Here is a 19,711-nt window from a genome sequence, read left to right as displayed (position 1 = left end):
GTCCACCTGCAGAAGGGTGGGAGCCGATCCCAGAGCTCTTGGAGGTCTTCCGGACGGAGTTCGCTCTGCGTTTGTTCTGGGGCCAGACAGGAGCAGAGGCTACAAAGAAGGAGCGCTATGAGAAATTTGCTAAGGTCCTCACCATCCTCTCGAATAAACTGGAGCCCAGCCAGGCCTCTGAACTGTGACCTTCTGAACTCCACTCTGACATCAACATCACCAACTCCCTCTGATTGTGCACTCGTTCAGAACTTCCCTTCCTATCAGCAGAAACTCGGACCGTAACCTGACTGAAGCCTGATCTGTTTAGGAAAAAATACCAAATTTCCCTTGTCCAGGCTCCAGCTGTAAATGCGGTTCTTCATAGCTGAGATTGAATGAGCTGGTAAAATAATATCAAACCTAACGAGAAACTGTAGAACGGACTCGGTTTATATCACAATACCTACATTTAGAGTCGGTTATTCATTCAGTCTAATGAGAAACTGTAGAACGGACTCGGTTTATATCACAATACCTACATTTAGAGTCGGTTATTCATTCAGCCTAATGAGAAACTGTAGAACGGACTCGGTTTATATCACAATACCTACATTTAGAGTCGGTTATTCATTCAGTCTAATGAGAAACTGTAGAACGGACTCGGTTTATATCACAATACCTACATTTAGAGCCGGTTATTCATTCAGCCTAACGAGAAACTGTAGAACGGACTCGGTTTATATCACAATACCTACATTTAGAGTCGGTTATTCATTCAGTCTAATGAGAAACTGTAGAACAGACTCGGTTTATATCACAATACCTACATTTAGAGCTGGTTATTCATTCAGTCTAATGAGAAACTGTAGAACAGACTCGGTTTATATCACAATACCTACATTTAGAGTCGGTTATTCATTCAGTCTAACGAGAAACTGTAGAACGGACTCGGTTTATATCACAATACCTACATTTAGAGCTGGTTATTCATTCAGTCTAATGAGAAACTGTAGAACAGACTCGGTTTATATCACAATACCTACATTTAGAGCCGGTTATTCATTCAGTCTAATGAGAAACTGTAGAACGGACTCGGTTTATATCACAATACCTACATTTAGAGTCGGTTATTCATTCAGTCTAACGAGAAACTGTAGAACAGACTCGGTTTATATCACAATACCTACATTTAGAGTTGGTTATTCATTCAGTCTAATGAGAAACTGTAGAACAGACTCGGTTTATATCACAATACCTACATTTAGAGTCGGTTATTCATTCAGTCTAATGAGAAACTGTAGAACGGACTCGGTTTATATCACAATACCTACATTTAGAGTCGGTTATTCATTCAGTCTAATGAGAAACTGTAGAACGGACTCGGTTTATATCACAATACCTACATTTAGAGCCGGTTATTCATTCAGCCTAACGAGAAACTGTAGAACGGACTCGGTTTATATCACAATACCTACATTTAGAGCCGGTTATTCATTCAGCCTAATGAGAAACTTGGTCTGGGTATGTCAGCTGACTGTGGCCTTTGGAGAATGGTCACCTCAAAAAAAAAAAGAAGGGAAAAACAGAATAACAAACTTTTTTTTCTCAGATGTGCACAGAAAATTTTGAGTGTTATTTTAAGCATTCTTATTCTCAAGAGGCTTATTTAAACATTTCAGAGCCACCAAAGAAACTCACATTCAGATGTGTTTTTTCTTTTGTTATTTTCAGACGTTTACACGTTCCACTGTCTATCTGAGTGTGTACTGTACAAAATTAGTTTGGAAATAAAATTAGTTTTGTTTAGTTCACTCAACTTAAGAACACTAGTGCAATTTCCATTTAAAATCCCACAATTTTTCACTAGCTGGGACTCTTTCCATCACCCCATCCTTCTGAGCATTTTCTCCTTTTGGGCGTCCTACTTACAGATGGCTGGGGCATCGCTGGGGTTTGAACTCACAACCTCGTGATGTTGGGGTGAATGCTTACCACATATTACTTGTTAAAGTTAAAACAACACGTTTTCCACAGTGTGTTAAGCATTTATGGACACAGAAATCCGAGCAACTACAAGGACTCCAGTGTCTGGGCATTCACACCAACATCAGGAGTTTGTGAGTTTGAACCCCAGCGATGCCATAGCCATCCGTAAGTGGCAGCCCATGAGGTGAAAACGCCTGGTGTGATTGTATGCAATGTAACTAATTATATAAGGCTTATCTAACTGAGATAAAGAACTAAAAACACATGATAGGAGTGAACCCAAGATCTGTATACCTTTTCATCTTTTAATGTGTGCATGTGGCCGAATGTATGTGTGTGTGAATGAGTGTGTTTTATTTTAAATTCAAATATCTCAGCCTTCCCTGTTTATGTGAATGTTTTTTTTTTGAGCTGACAATCACTGGAAATATGATTTTCAAATCTTTAAACAATAAACAATGAAACTGTTTTTAATACAATAAACTGGCATAATGTGTCTGAGTCTTATAGACATATGACTTATCTATATGTATTTTCAGACCTTCAACATATAGAGAGATATGAGAGACATAAAATATACAGGAAACATCTCACATGCCTCAAAAGTAATATTGGTACTATTGGTAACAAATGTGTCAAGACATGTAGGAGCAAGGAACCAAACGGAAAAACTGTCCAACATCGAAAACATGGCACCACTTGGAGGAAAAAAGAGAAAGTAACAAGAAAACGAAACCAATTTGGACATGAAGACACTGTATAAGAACATAAAGAGTCTCTATAGGAATTAAACATATTTCTCATGCATAGCTGAACATGTCAACCTCGAATATATTAAGCATTGTCCATAAACAGTGAAATAATTTAAATAATATCAGAAATTTGGAATGTTTTCTAATATTTTCAGAATTTTGGTTTCTATGGTCCTGTGCTTTGCCTCTGCTGAATAATGGGTCTGTTGATGTAGAGCAGGGGCTAACACTACTTCCCTCTCAGAAGACTGAACTTAAAGTAAAGAATGCCATGCTGTACGAATAAGGGTCCTTATGCAAGACTCAGATGGAGCTGTCTCAGATGATTCGTTTGGAGATATATCAGATGATTCTTTTGGAGCTGTCTCAGATGATTCTTTTGGAGATATATCAGATGATTCTTTTGGAGATATATCAGATGATTCTTTTGGAGATATATTAGGTGATTCTTTTGGAGATATATCAGATGATACGTTTGGAGATATATTAGGTGATTCTTTTGGAGATATATCAGATGATTCTTTTGGAGATATATCAGGTGATTCTTTTGGAGATATATCAGATGATTCTTTTGGAGATATATCAGATGATACTTTTGGAGATATATCAGATGATTCTTTTGGAGATATATCAGGTGATTCTTTTGGAGATATATCAGGTGAATCTTTTGGAGATATATTAGATGATTCTTTTGGAGATATATCACATGATTCTTTTGGAGATATATCAGATGATACTTTTGGAGATATATCAGATGATACTTTTGGAGATATATAAGGTGATTCTTTTGGAGATATATCAGGTGGTTCTTTTGGAGATATATCACATGATTCTTTTGGAGATATATCAGGTGGTTCTTTTGGAGATATATCAGGTGATTCTTTTGGAGATATATCAGGTGATTCTTTTGGAGATATATCAGATGATACGTTTGGAGATATATCAGGTGATTCTTTTGGAGATATATCAGATGATTCTTTTGGAGATTTACACTAAAATGATTTTGATCATTTTCAGATGATTTTGATGTACAATGCAGGAACATATCCTTCATCTCCATTGATTCTCCTCACGTGCACCCAGCCATCACCCTGATCCTTGTTTATCATGCTCAGCCTCTCACCAGCCTCCATGCTGACCGCTCCCTCGCTGGCACCTGCGGAATAGGGATAGTGCTGTTTTAATTTCATAATCACTTCTTACTTCTGGCGCACTGAAGCAAGTGGATAAATTCACTGAAGAAGCATTTACAGAATGTAAATGTAACTTACTTCATATCTGTGTAGTTAAAGGTATGCAAAAGTTTGAAGTCCCCTGACTAAATTGAATGTTTCGGTCATTCTTTAGATTGAAAAGACATCAAAAAACTACCTAGAAAACAACAATTAATTAAAATGAACATTTTATCTAATGTGGAAAGGTTTGGACATGTTCTTTGGCAGATTTTACAGCTTGCAAGCAGTTTTTGTAACCAGGTAGGAGTCATTCTGTTCTTGTTTTAGGAATTTTCCTTTGTACTTGGGGTGTATTGCATGCAGAGTATGTTCAAAATCTTGCCACCAGTTTTCAAAAATCAAAGTTCAAGTCCTTGTATTGTGAGGGTCATTACAAAAGCTTCAGCCTGAAGTAATTAATGGTGATCTGGTGTAAAAACCAGCCTCTTTTTAGCTTCAGTGCAACGTTTCCTGTGACAGTGGTTGCCAAACAACCTCAAACTGCAACAGACCCACCCCCCATGCTTAACAAGGTGTTCCTTTCATCAAATGCAGCCCATTTATTTGTCAAACATCCTGCAGCACTCGCTTTCCAAAAGCCTGGTGGCACATCTGGAAGCTGTTTTGAACACTTCAGGCCCTGACTTTTGTGATGAAGTCCCAAATAAGTGTTCCTTCTGTTGATGCTTCCATGCATGTTTATTCAAGCAATGCTGCACAGTAGAATGGTGCACCACCACTCCTGTGGCAGCAAGACCTGCAGTCCTTTTGTGGTCATGTGGGGGTTTTGCTTTGCCTTTCTGGTCAGCATATAAGCAATTATACATGAGAACATTCTTTGTCTACCTGATATTACCTTGACTTCCACAGTTCCCCTTAACGGCCACTTCTTAATAACTTTGCACATGGTGGAAATTGTCAGCTGGACGTGCTTTGCTATATTTTATAATCTCCCGCTTTGCAGGCATTGATTAGATTGTCAGGCTGCTGCTTAGATCAGCTCATGTTGGCACTAGGTTTTAGAGAATTTATTGTGCTTTAAAACTGTCATCAGTTGCCAATTCTTAATGACAATTATGATTGACTTGCCTTATCAGTTATTACAAGTTAATTAAGGTCTGATAAGATAATTCAGTTTTGCGACTTTACAACTGTAAAGGTGTCCAAACTTTTGCATGTGCCACAATTTAACCAGTACTTTAATAGTACTTTTTTATTTTTTAAGATAATTAAATATGAATTACCAGTGCATGAGCATTGACAGAGAAACGATATTTTTAGAATAGCTTGTTGAAGAGGTTGTGTTTACTTCTTTTTTCTTCAAAAATCAACAAAACGTCATTTGTCCAGAGGTGCAGAAACTCCTTTACACAACTGTAATTATGCAAACACATTTAAATAGTAATGTAATTTAAATCAAATGTACAGCAAGGTCTTAATAATAACTCTTTTTCTGGCTTGCTGGTCATTCCTTGTCTATTTCAAAGCTGCGATGCTGTTAATCTTACCGTCAAAGTCATAGAGTGCCAGGCACTGAGCAGCAGGTACATCATCGTCATCATCAAAGTCTTCATCAAACTCATAGACATCATCACTGAGCTGAGAGGGACTCAGCTTGGACTCAAGCACAGTGACATACGTACTGCACACACAGAGTAAACACATATAAAATTATGTTTCATTAAAAATGTGAACCTACGAACACATTTACATCCCTGCGCAAGTAGAGCCAATATTTTTAAACATATAAAAGTTTAGTTGCAGATAAATATGTAAAATGCTAGAACATCAAGTTTGAAGTTCTCAGAAAAATGTCCAGAATGAAGTTCTAATAAAATTAATGTCCTGAATTAAGTTTTGATAAAATTAACATCCAAAATAAAGTTCTAATGAAATGAAGGTCCAGAATATAGTTCTAATAAAATTAATGTCCAGAATGAAGTTCTAATAAAGTTAATGTCCTGAATTAAGTTTTGATAAAATTAACATCCAAAATAAAGTTCTAATGAAATGAAGGTCCAGAATATAGTTCTAATAAAATTAATGTCCAGAATGAAGTTCTAATAAAGTTAATGTCCTGAATTAAGTTTTGATAAAATTAACATCCAAAATAAAGTTCTAATGAAATGAAGGTCCAGAATATAGTTCTAATAAAATTAATGTCCAGAATGAAGTTCTAAAAAATTAACATCCAGGATGAAGTTCTCATAAAATTAATGTGCAGAATAAAGTTCTAATAAAATTAACATCCAGAATAAAGTTTTGATAAAATTAACATCCAGAATAAAGTTCTAATAAAATTAACATCCAGTATGAAGTTCTAATAAAATTAATGTCCAGAATAACACCTCTGCCTTCTACGCTGTAGACTGGGGTTCAATCCCCACCTGGGTAAGCACCCTACACTATACCAATAAGAGTACTTGGGCAAGACTCCTAACACCACCTTGGCCTCCCTGTGTAAAATGATCAAACTGTAAGTCGCTCTGGATAAGAGCGTCTGCCATATGCCAAATGCCATAAATGTAAATGTAACATCCAGGATGAAGTTCTAATAAAATTAACATCCAGAATAAAGTTCTAATAAAATTAACATCCAGTATGAAGTTCTAATAAAATTAATGTCCAGAATAAAGTTCTAATAAAGTTAATGTCCTGAATTAAGTTTTTATAAAATTAACATCCAGAATAAAGTTCTAAAAAATTAACATCCAGGATGAAGTTCTCATAAAATTAATGTGCAGAATAAAGTTCTAATAAAATTAACATCCAGAATAAAGTTTTGATAAAATTAACATCCAGAATAAAGTTCTAATAAAATTAACATCCAGAATTAAGTTTTGATCAAATTAACAGCCAGAATAAAGTTCTAATAAAATTAACATCCAGAATTAAGTTTTGATCAAATTAACATCCAGAATGAAGTTCTAATAAAATTAATGTCCAGAATTAAGTTTTGATCAAATTAACATCCAGAATAAAGTTCTAATAAAATTAACATCAAGAATTAAGTTTTGATAAAACTTAATGAAGTACAGAAGTCCAGAATTAAGTAAAATTTAAATCCTGAAATAATAATCAAATAATTAACAACACCCTCAAATTCAAATTCCATGTTGTTGTTGATTTCCCGAGTTAAAATAAGTGAACACGCCCTCTACAGTCCATTTCTATTCATTTGCTCAGTCTCACATGTTTGGAGAAAAAAAGTGTAAAATATGCTTTTTTCTCCAAAATATGTTTAAAAGAGCAAAAAATCAGTAATTGTGTATTAAAATGTGCAGATGTGTGTCTCTGTAGAGGACGTGTAACATATTTACACTCAGAAAATCAACACCATGACGTTTACGTGTTCATTCGACTGTAATTATCATAGCCACAACAAACGCAGAGCCACTGTCCGAGTACTTACTGCACTGTATATGAAGACACATTAAAGCTAGTGTTGATGGGGATGTATACTTACACACACACACACACACACACACACACACACACTCACTTGTTGTGGTTGTTGCTGTGTGTACTGACTCCTCCAACCTCACTCAGCCAAGCCTGCACAAAACAGATGCACTAAGATGAAGACAAGGAACTGCCCCCCCTGCTGGTGGAGATCCGAGTTACAGTGATTGTGTGAATTATTGATGAATACAGAAGTTCAGTGACAATTTTTCCATTATAGTGCTGTTTATTTACGGCACTGATACTGTGATCCACAATCACAGCACGGCACAAATATTTAGTATGGTGTCTACATTCCATGGTGGTCGGAAGAACATGATACAACCAAAAAAGAGACGGACTGTTTAAGACTACTCAAAATAAAACACTCATTTTCCCAATATGCTTCGCAAATAACAGCTAATTACTGTCAATTTAGCTTCAACAGTCTCCCAGAATGCACCTTTTTTGGCATAATTCCCAAACACCAGCTGAACTTTGAAGACAAGAGCATTTTTGTTCTTCTCTGTAAAAAAATGGCCACCCTATAGATATGAGTTTTTGTCCCTATACCCTCACCGGCCACTTTATTAGGTACACCTTGCTAGAAAAAGTTTGGACCCCCTTTTGCCTTCAGAACTGCCTTAATTCTTCGTGACTTTCAACAAGGTGTTGGAAACGTTCCTCAGAGATTCTGGTTGGTTATTTGAGTTCCTGTTGTCTTTCTATCATCTGGAACCAGTCTGCCCATTCTCCTCTGACCTCTCACATCAACAAGGCATTTTCGTCCACACAACTGACCGCTCACTGGACATTTCCTCTTTTTCGGACCGTTCTCTGTAAACCCTAGAGATGGTTGTGCGTGAAAATCCCAGCAGATCAGCAGTTTCTGAAATACTCAGACCAGCCCGTCTGGCACCAACAACCACGCCACGTTCAAAGCCCCTTAAATCCCCTTTCTTCCCCGTTCTGATGCTCGGTCTGCACTTCAGCAAGTCGTCTTGACCACATCTACAGGCCTGAATGCAGTGAGTTGCAGCCGTGTGATTGGCTGATCAGCTATTTGTGTTAACAAGCAACTGAACCTAATAAAGTGGCATGAGCAGCTGTTTTACCCCACATATCCCGATATGAGATCAAAACTTCTGCTGGTCCAGTGATCTGGACATCAACATCAACAGTAAATGCGAGTTTAGGTTTGTACCTCGTATCTCTGCAGCTCCCCCTTCAGTTTGTTGATGTTGTGAGCGATCTGGTTGATCTGGGGTTCCAGACTAGTGGGGTCGCCGAGCTGAGAGTTCTTCTCATAAACCTCCTTCATCCTACCCAGACCATTACTGCTCAGAGAGAGAGAGAGAGAGAGAGAGAGAGAGAGAGAGAGAGAGAGAGAGAGAGAAAGAGAGAGAGAGAGAGAGAGAGAGAGAGAGAGAGAGAGAGATCAATACCGCTGAACTGGACACTGCTAGGATCAATACTTATTGTCTGGGCACTCTTATAATAAGGTGTGTGAATGAATTAGGTGTATTTAATGAATCAGGTGAGAAAAATGAGTCAGGTGAGTTGGTGAGTCAGGTGAGTCTAATGAATCAGTTGCGTTTAATGAATCAGCTGAGTTAATGAATCAGGTGATTTAATGAATCAGGTGAGTTTAATGAATCAGGTGATTTAATTAATCAGGTGAGTTTAATGAATCAGGTGATTTAATGAATATGGTGATTTAATGAATCAGGTGAGTTTAATGAATCAGGTGATTTAATGAATATGGTGATTTAATGAATCAGGTGAGTTTAATGAATCAGGTGCGTCAACAAATCTGCTGTATTAATAAATACGGTGACTTAATGAATCAGGTGAGTTTAAAGAATCAAGTTAGATTCTGTTGTATTAATGAAGCAGGTGAATTTAATGAATCTGCTGTATTAATGAATCAGGTGAGTTAATGAATCTGCTGTATTAACGAATCAGTTGAGTTAATGAATCTGCTGTATTAACGAATCAGGTGAGTTTAATGAATCAACGTTGTTAAAGAAGAACATTACGGTGATGTTACCTTTTGTCCATCTCTTTGTGAAGCTCTTTTTTGATCTCATCTATCCTCTCCTGCAGACGCTTCTTCCTCTTATCTGGAGGCAGGTGGGAGAAATCCTCCACTGGAGGGGGCTGTGGACACCCACATATTATTTATTATTATTATTATTATTATTATTATTATTATTGTGCAAGTGTTTGTACACACCCCACTGATAACAGTATATAATAATTACTAACTTTATAATTAAAAAGGAGAAAAGCTCACTGTACCATGTTTTTCTCTAATGGTCCGGCCTGCTGGGAAAGATAAAGGAGACAAAATAACACATCGTATTACCAAACATTCACTCAGACACTGCAATGTCACAGAGCAAACTGACTTCAAGCTTCAGCTCTAGAAGATTCCAGGAATCTAGCTCTAGTTCTAGAAGCCTTGTCATAATTCTAGAGACATACTTATAGTTCTAGGACTGCTCAATGTTATTCTAGAGATCTACTTCTAGCTCTTGAAGACTAGCTATAATTCTAGAGATCCAGTTATGGTTCTATAAGACTAGTTATTATAGTTCTGGAAGTCTAGTTGTAATTCTAGAGATCTAAATTTATTTGTAGATTTTTAACTATTATTCTAGATGAATATATATATATATATATATATATATATATATATATATATTTGGAAGCCTACCTCTACTTCCAGATAGCTATCCTGATATAACAACTTCAAGATGTATAGATATTGTTGTCGTTATAATCAGTCTTACTTTTACATGGCTAACGATCATTTTAGAAATCCAGAATTTTCGCGTTGTAGAAGTCTAGTTCTCATCTCAGTGTAGTCTAGCGAAAATTCTAGAAATTCAGGCTATTTGTAATTCTGTAAATTGGATTCTATTCTAATGCTTTTCTTTAAACTTTGAACGGTCACTGTGTATAAAAGGTGCTATATAAATCACTTTGCCTTGCCTGTTTTATTCTATATACACACGTGGTCCAAATAAGATTTGAAACCAACATTTTTGCAAATGGCAAAGTCCAACATTAAATGTGTGTAAAGATGATTGACCTTGTTCTTCTTGAATAAATGTTTAATGCGGCCCCTTGAGATGTGTGGGGCTTCCATCGACGCAGGTTTGATGCCTTGACTGTAATCCTCAAACTCCACGTCAACAGGGGGCGCTAGGCCAGACTTATGTTGCTCAATGAGTGTCAAAGAGTCCTGAAACACATACAAGATGAAAAGTACGTGGTTGATGCAAACTGCAGCGAACAGCTGGGAGAAAGAAACGGGTTTTTCTCGTTTGACTTTGTTATTGTGGAAATCTTACAGGAAATGAAACCAGTTCAACTGCAAGCTGTGGAAGACGCAGAGTCATTTGACTGACAAGCACAACAGCCAATCACAGAGCAAACATCTATCAAATAAAGCCGAGAAGTGGTCAGTTTACTTTCTACTTGTCGTTTCAAGCTGAACCCAGAAATAAGCTATAGAGCTGCTATAGAGATGCAACTGACTGCTGCTTGATTTAGCTTGATAACCAGTCATTTGTTTCCCATCAGGCTGATAAAGCCAGTGCAGAGAGGCGTGGGCAGTGGGCAGCCAGTCCGTGAGAGGAGAGACTGTGGGAGCTGTGGTGATTTTAGCATGCAGTTTACATCAGACAGTCTGTGCACGTCACTGTGAGACTGAAACTGAAACTCTTCTCACAGCTCAGTGAAGTAGCAGGAATAAAGCAAGCGGCTGCAGTGAGTCAGGGTGGGAGAGTTTTTGGCTTTAATTTCTTTTTAAACTTTTTAAAAAGTTTTGTGTTTAAATTTGCAGACAGACGCAGCACTGACGGCTTCAACCAGCTGAAAAACACTGAAAAGCTAGCTTCTCTTTAATGTGAGACCAAAAATTCTCTATTGTGCATCTGACCATTTGTTTATTGTCCACTGTACACACTAGGTTTATACACAGGGCTGGACTTAAATATTTGACCATTCAGATATTTGGACGCTGGGTAGGTATTCAGTTTTTCATTATGGGGTTCAGATATTTAGGCAAACTGCAAAATACTCAAACTCAAAGTTACAGCCCACAATGCAGCTTGATTTGTGTGTGTGTGTGTGTGTGTGTGTGTGTGTACCTGTTTCTCCTTGGTCTTGTTGCTGGCTGCGGTGATTTTATCCAGGCAGACGCTGATGCCTGGCAGCATCTTCCTCTCTGTATCAGCAAACAGCCTGTAACCTTCAGCCAACTTCTTGATTCGCTTCTCATCCACCTCCTGCAGCTTCTGTCAGCGACCAGCAGGGGGCAGAATTACACTTTTGTCATACAGCCTTAGAAAAAAAGCTAAGTTCGTACAGAGCGCTGCACAGGCTCAGCTGACTTTACATAATTGTAGCATTAATGCTAATATAGATTGTTCTAGTGTTGCAGTACTTATTCAAAAAGTAATCCATTACCAGCTTCTAATTACTTCCTGAAACAAGTCATCTTGTTTTCTCATAGTTCTAGAAGTGTCAATATAATTCTAGAGACCTATTTTTAGTTCTAGACGACTAGTTAGAATTTCAGGGATCTAGTTATGGCTCTAAAAGACTAGTTATTTGGTTTATATTTATAGTTTTAGAAGGCTAGATATATTTCTAGAAACCTACATCTAGTTCTAAAAGCTTCAATATAATCCTAGAAATCTATTTTTAGTTCTAGATGACTCGTAGAGATCTAATTCTAAAGATCTATTTACAGTTTTAGAAGACTAATAGAGACCTAATTCAAGCAGTTTCAGTTTAATTCTAGAAATATATTAATAGTTCTAGAAGACTGGTGTTAATTCTAGAGATCTATTTTCATTCATGGATTTTCACTATAATTCATGAAATCTAGTTCTAGATGAATAGATATCATTTGGGAATTCTAGTTCTACTTCCCAAAAGCTATGGCTAACAACAATTTTAGAAATCCATTTCTAGTTGTCGAGGTCTAGTTATGTCTAGCTTTAGAAAAGTTACAATTCAAGAATGACGTATGTAAGTGGTCCAACTAAGATTTGGAAAAAAAAACATTTTCTATTACCACAATATTTGCAGATTGTTTTGCAAGTTTCAAGGATTATTTCCTAAAACAGATCAATTGATCTGCCAATATAGGTGAAAAATTCACTTAATAAAATTACTTGAGTAAAAGATATCTAGAAATAGTTCTTTAACTTTCTAATGTTCTTACATCAATGTCAGAATGAAAATCCTTGGACATATTCAACAAATTTAAGATGATTTCACCTTCCAAGATTTTTGCAGGGTAGACAGTGGTGCCACGCTGGAGCCTCAACTATTTTAAATATGTACATCCAGGGGGCACCATTCCTGTGTTTTGCCTGAACCCCAGAATCACTAAATCTACTCAAGGTCTAAAGTTGGCTTCTTTAGTCGTGCACTGCAGCTACAAGGATAATATAGTGAACAAGTCCTGGGTGCTTCCCACCTTTTAGCATGGTGCTAACTGCAGGCCTGATTCATCACACACCATGTAGAGGTGTTCAGTATCTCTGCTAGACTTGATTGTGTGGTTTCTGACACTGTATGACTCAGTAGCCACGTTTACATGCAGCCTAATAATCCGTTAATAATCCAACTAATAGCTCAATGGGAATATAACATGTCCATGTTTACACTCAGTCGGAATAGTCTAGTCTGATTGAAGCCTTTCATAATACAGTTTGACTGATCGAGGTGGGTAATGCTGCAAATAATCCGTTAAATAGAAGAATAATATCCGTGTAAACTCCTGTATCCGATTACATTCCCTATCGGAAAGTTTCAGTCCGTTCTGCATGAGCGTCGCGTCACAGTGAGAGTTTATACCGTTCAACACGGCGGAGCAGAAACTGGTCTGCAGAGGAGACGAAGTTCATGCTCTGATCTTTAAAAGACGGCGGTGGGACGGACGTCCAGCTTATGCGTCTCAGAGCACGACGTCTTCCTCTCGGCCTTCTTTAATAAGGACATGTGAAGGACGTTTTCCTGAGTCTGACGTCAGTTTAAAGCAGTTAAAAACACAATCACTGCTCACTGCTGCTCATCTCACTCTGACTGGACGTGATGCTTGCTGTCATGACAACTCAAAAACAGTAGCAGTCGTCAAGAAGCCTGAATTTTGCCTGCACTTTAGTCCATGTTTTTGGGTAACAGTGAGTCATACAGTGACAGAAACCACAGAATCAGGTCTATGAGAGATACTGAAGTACTGCACCCAGTCTGGGGCAAGCATGTGATGATTTAGACATACAGGTAGCACCATGCTAATTGCGATAGCTTCCTATATTTGTTAGCTATATTAGTCTCGTAGCTCCATTGTTAAAACTGAAGAGCCACACTTCAGACACCAGATTTACTGGTGAGGAGGACGTGATCGACATGACTGCTTGGGTCATTTCCGATAGGCTGAGGATCATGTCAAAAGGAGAAGATGGAGGAAGGGAAGCAGGATGTAAAAGTGAAAGAACCGATGGAAAGAATGCACTGGCGTGTAAAGTGAAAGTATAGATGGGTAAAGGTGAGTCAGACAGGACGCTCGGAATATAGACTTTGAGGAATGTCATGAATGCTGGGGCAGGACGGTGCAGCAATGGTTTTAACTGGAGGTGAAGTACTTACGTTAAATATCGAAGGCATTTCGCTGTGGTAGAAATTGTTCTGTTCTTTGTTGTATTTCTGGAGCTGAGCAGCGTATTCGTTCTTACACTCATCTGCTGCGTGTGTACGTTGATGAGCATTCTGCCTGGCCTGGGTTACACACACACACACACACACACACACAATTTCATATTTATCAATTTTAGCTATTTATGTCGAGTTTCTACACTCACTGTCCACTTCATCAGCTCCACTTACTGTATAGCTGCACTCTGTAGTTCTACAGTTACAGACTGTAGTCCATCTGTTTCTCTGATACTCTGTTACCCTGTTCTTCAGTGGTCAGGACCCCCATGGACCCTCACAGAGCAGGTACTATTTGAGTGGTGGATCATTCTCAGCACTGCAGTAACACTGACGTGGTGGTGGTGTTGGTATGTGTTGCGCTGGTCTGAGTGGATCAGACACAGCAGTGCTGCTGGAGTTTTCAAACCCCTCAGTGTCCCTGCTGGTCGTGTCTGCAACCAAATCCTAGCTGTGATGTTATTTCCCTCTCGTCTTCTATAAGTAGCTGTTGGCTTGTTCTCCTTACTGTTTGAGTCATTTCTGCCATTTAAATGACCCTCTTTAATGTAATGATAGTTTGAGGACCGTTAAAGAGATGCAGTAAGATATCTGACTTCTGAAGTAAACTTTGCTACCTGCTCCACCTCCCGCCTCATCAAAAGGGGGTATCTAGTATTTAAGCTGGACAGTGTGTGTATGTACCTTGTCTACATCCACTTTGGTGGAGTTAGAGTCCTGTTCGGCTCTCTCTGCTTGCAGGTTGGCTTTCTCGGCTTCTTTCCACTCCTTCTCAAAACGCTTCTTAGCCTGAAAACATATGCGGTGCACCTTAAAACAGCACATTCCACTGTAAAAGTGTATCAGAGGTAGTCCCTCCCCTGTGCAGAAACCAAGACAATATCCTTTAAAAACCAATGGAATGAGCATATATTGCCGATATATAGCAATATGCACTTATGAGACGTACCAACTCAAGCTGTTTGAAGCTGTTCTCAAGATTCTGCTGGGCTTTCTTAACCTCAACCAGAAGCTGCAGGAGAAAAAGAGAAAACATGATGCACATTACTCTCTGTCAAATGTTGATGAAGGTGTGTTTCAGTTAACTGATAAAAAAGTGCCCGTGCGAGTTTAGCTCATCATACATCAGCTGTGTTTCATCGCTCAGCCACATGTTCATCAACGTGTCCTCCTCGGTAGGAAGCTACCATTAACGGTTTATGCTGAACCTCAAGGTGGCCTAAAAACACCTGAGTGCTGAGATTAGAATCAGGGGATAAAATGTGTGGCCCCTGGTTTTATTTTCAAAAGAGGGCTTTTACCAGTCATTCCTTCCTTTTTGCAAGTTTTTCAAAGAAACGGGGACCGTTCCAATCAAAACAGTCATAGGCAAAAGTTTGAACACCCAACTTAGCGGCAAATTGTAGCGCACATTTTTTTTTTTTCAGATTTATTTTCAGGGTTTATGTGCTGTAACTTCTGCATGGGCCAATTTTTATCTCCAATATGCTAAACTCAGTAAATAAACAGCAACTAAATGTATTAAAACATGCAGAAGTGTGTGTCTGTAGAGGATGTGTTCACCCGTTTACACTTCAATAACAACATGGAATTTGACCGGGGGCGCCCAAACTTTTACTTAATTACTTAATGCATCACACAGAGGCAAGACGATACATAACTCAGTAAACAAATACTAAATAAATAACAATATAAATCTAGCTGAATTAAAAAGAACTGTAAATTGAAATCACTTTAAACTGTTTTTATGCACTTACATTTTTCATATTTGAAATGATCTAATTTATGATTTATTCGAATATCAAACCACTAAATGTGCAATTTATTTGAGGCGATTATTTATTATTCACATCACCAAGTAAATGATTATTCATCAAACTGGCCTTAATTCACGCATCTGCAGCTACTGCGTTAGTATTCAGTTTATTATTAGGTGTTGGTGTATATTATGGATATATAATATATATATAATGGGGGGCAGTCGTGGGCTGGAGGTTAGTGATCTGGCCTTGTGACTGGAAGGTTGCCAGTTCGATCTCCAGGGCCGACAGTCCATGACTGAGGTGTCCTTGAGCAAGACACCTAACCCCCAACTGCTCCCCGGGCGCCGTGGATAGGGCTGCCCACCACTCTGGGCAAGTGTGCTCACTGCCCCCTAGTGTGTGTGTTCACTAGTGTGTATGTGGTGTTTCACTTCACGGATGGGTTAAACGCGGAGGTGGAATTTCCCTGTTGTGGGATCAAAAAAGTATCACTTAACTTATTAGAGTCTGTTGTTATAAAGCGTCATGAACTATAACGATTTATTAAAAACATTTGTGCTCAAACAGGACTCGGGTTTGTTTTTCTCTCCCTCCACACACTCGTCGGCCTTTCTTACAGTCTTGCGCTCCAGTTTCAGGTCGTAGAGGTGCTTGGTGAGCTCCGTGCAGATGCTGACGCTCATGTTATCGGCCAGCTGCTCTCTGTGAGTGGCGTAGTCGTTCAGCTCATTCAGCACCTCCTGAAACGCCTGCTGATTGGTGAACCTGAAAGCGTACAGCATGAGATTAGCTGACCGGAGCAACAGTCAAAGCCGATTATGCTTCGTATGAAAGGTTGAAAGGCAGTTAACCTCTTGATCTCTGAAGATCTGGATGTGGGTCCAGACTTTGGTTCTTCACTCTTATAAGTACACAACTTACATAATAGTTTCAGAGTAGATAACTAATCATTTATACTACATACTGAATAATTCATAGTAGATACTAATTAATAAATAGTAAATACTGAAATATTCATAGGAGATACTGAATAATTCATAAGAAATACTAAATGTTTCATAGCAGGTCATGAATAATACATAGCAGATACTGAGAATAATTCAAATGAGATGCTAAGGATTCATAGTAGACACTTACTTTATACTGGATAATGAATAATTCACAGTTCATATGATATTGAATAATAAATTACAGTAACTCTAAACTGAGTGTTAAAGGGGTCCAACATGAAACTTATCAGCTTCTAATAGATAAAGAGTAGTTCATAGTAGATACGGAATAATTGATAGTAGATACTTAATAATTTATATTGGATACTAATGATTCATCGTAGATGCTTAATTTATATTGCATACTGAATAATTCACAGCTCATATGATGCTGAATAATAAATTACAGTAACTATAAGTTGAGTGTTACGTGAAACTCATCACCCTGAACACAAAGCCGTACACACAGTCACACTCACTTCGTGTCTTGGTCCTCTTTACTGCCTCTCCGTGAATATTTTTTACACAGAGCCCTGCAGATAAAGAAAAAAGAGGAATACACTGACACACACACATCTATACACACTGATACACACACATCTATACACACTGATCACGTGTACATACACATATACAAACACACTGACACACACACACACACACATCTATACACACTGACACACACACATCTATACACACTGACACACACACATCTATACACACTGACACACACACATCTATACACACTGATCACGTATACATACACATATACAAACACACTGACACACACACACACATCTATACACACTGACACACACACATCTATACACACTGATCACATATACATACACATATACAAACACACTGACACACACACACACATATCTATACACACTGACACACACACATCTATACACACTGACACACACACATCTATACACACTGATCACGTATACATACACATATACAAACACACTGACACACACACACACACACACATCTATACACACTGATCACATATACATACACATATACAAACACACTGACACACACACACATATCTATACACCCTGACACACACACATCTATACACACTGACACACACACACATCTATACACACTGATCACATATACATACACATATACAAACACACTGACACACACACACACATCTATACACACTGACACACACACATCTATACACACTGATCACGTATACATACACATATACAAACACACTGACACACACACATCTATACACACTGACACACACACATCTATACACACTGATACACACACCTCTATACACACTGATCACGTGTACATACACATATACAAACACACTGACACACACACACATCTATACACACTGACACACACACATCTATACACACTGATCACGTATACATACACATATACAAACACACTGACACACACACACACACATCTATACACACTGACACACACACATCTATACACACTGATCACGTATACATACACATATACAAACACACTGACACACACACACACACATCTATACACACTGACACACACACATCTATACACACTGACACACACACATCTATACACACTGATCACGTATACATACACATATACAAACACACTGACACACACACACACACATCTATACACACTGACACACACACATCTATACACACTGACACACACACATCTATACACACTGATCACGTATACATACACATATACAAACACACTGACACACACACACACATCTATACACACTGACACACACACATCTATACACACTGATCACATATACATACACATATACAAACACACTGACACACACACACATATCTATACACACTGACACACACACATCTATACACACTGACACACACACATCTATACACACTGATCACGTATACATACACATATACAAACACACTGACACACACACACACACACACATCTATACACACTGATCACATATACATACACATATACAAACACACTGACACACACACACATATCTATACACCCTGACACACACAAACATCTATACACACTGATCACATATACATACACATATACAAACACACTGACACACACACACACATCTATACACACTGACACACACACATCTATACACACTGATCACGTATACATACACATATACAAACACACTGACACACACACACACACATCTATACACACTGACACACACACATCTATACACACTGACACACACACATCTATACACACTGATCACGTATACATACACATATATAAACACACTGACACACACACATCTATACACACTGATCACGTATACATACACATATACAAACACACTGACACACACACACACACATCTATACACACTGACACACACACATCTATACACACTGATACACACACATCTATACACACTGATCACGTGTACATACACATATACAAACACACTGACACACACACACACACACATCTATACACACTGACACACACACATCTATACACCACTGACACACACACATCTATACACACTGACACACACACATCTATACACACTGATCACGTATACATACACATATACAAACACACTGACACACACACACACACATCTATACACACTGACACACACACATCTATACACACTGACACACACACATCTATACACACTGATCACGTATACATACACATATACAAACACACTGACACACACACACACACATCTATACACACTGACACACACACATCTATACACACTGATCACATATACATACACATATACAAACACACTGACACACACACACATATCTATACACACTGACACACACACATCTATACACACTGACACACACACA

At 38.2% G+C, this 19,711-nt stretch overlaps 2 protein-coding genes across 4 annotated transcripts in view; one reads left to right on the top strand and one right to left on the bottom strand.

Moving 5' to 3' along the window:
• Positions 1-506, top strand: part of sh2d3a (SH2 domain containing 3A) — a 28,431-nt gene extending 27,925 nt beyond the window's left edge. For both annotated transcript variants that reach the window (XM_037543167.1, XM_017684164.2), the window contains one exon: positions 13-506. In XM_037543167.1, the coding sequence (XP_037399064.1) occupies positions 13-188 (176 nt within the window). In that variant the 3' untranslated portion in view covers positions 189-506. The remainder of the gene's footprint in view (positions 1-12) is intronic.
• A 2,052-nt stretch (positions 507-2,558) lies between these two features.
• Positions 2,559-19,711, bottom strand: part of trip10b (thyroid hormone receptor interactor 10b) — a 24,913-nt gene continuing 7,760 nt past the window's right edge. Inside the window, exons 3-15 of one of the 2 annotated variants that reach the window (XM_037543182.1) lie at positions 17,342-17,395; positions 16,491-16,638; positions 15,060-15,122; positions 14,795-14,899; positions 14,048-14,176; positions 11,536-11,682; positions 10,473-10,625; positions 9,677-9,703; positions 9,426-9,535; positions 8,580-8,712; positions 7,437-7,489; positions 5,443-5,576; positions 2,559-3,876 (exon numbers count right to left, since the gene is read on the bottom strand). In XM_037543182.1, the coding sequence (XP_037399079.1) occupies positions 3,734-3,876; positions 5,443-5,576; positions 7,437-7,489; positions 8,580-8,712; positions 9,426-9,535; positions 9,677-9,703; positions 10,473-10,625; positions 11,536-11,682; positions 14,048-14,176; positions 14,795-14,899; positions 15,060-15,122; positions 16,491-16,638; positions 17,342-17,395 (1,399 nt within the window). In that variant the 3' untranslated portion in view covers positions 2,559-3,733. The remainder of the gene's footprint in view (positions 3,877-5,442; positions 5,577-7,436; positions 7,490-8,579; positions 8,713-9,425; positions 9,536-9,676; positions 9,704-10,472; positions 10,626-11,535; positions 11,683-14,047; positions 14,177-14,794; positions 14,900-15,059; positions 15,123-16,490; positions 16,639-17,341; positions 17,396-19,711) is intronic. The other variant, XM_037543183.1, reaches the window with a different exon arrangement.

The sequence above is a fragment of the Pygocentrus nattereri genome, chromosome 12 (genome assembly GCF_015220715.1).
Source record: "Pygocentrus nattereri isolate fPygNat1 chromosome 12, fPygNat1.pri, whole genome shotgun sequence".
Taxonomy (NCBI): Eukaryota; Metazoa; Chordata; class Actinopteri; order Characiformes; family Serrasalmidae; genus Pygocentrus; species Pygocentrus nattereri.
Note: the sequence above shows the minus strand (reverse complement) of the source record. Positions and strands in the feature narration are given on the sequence as shown.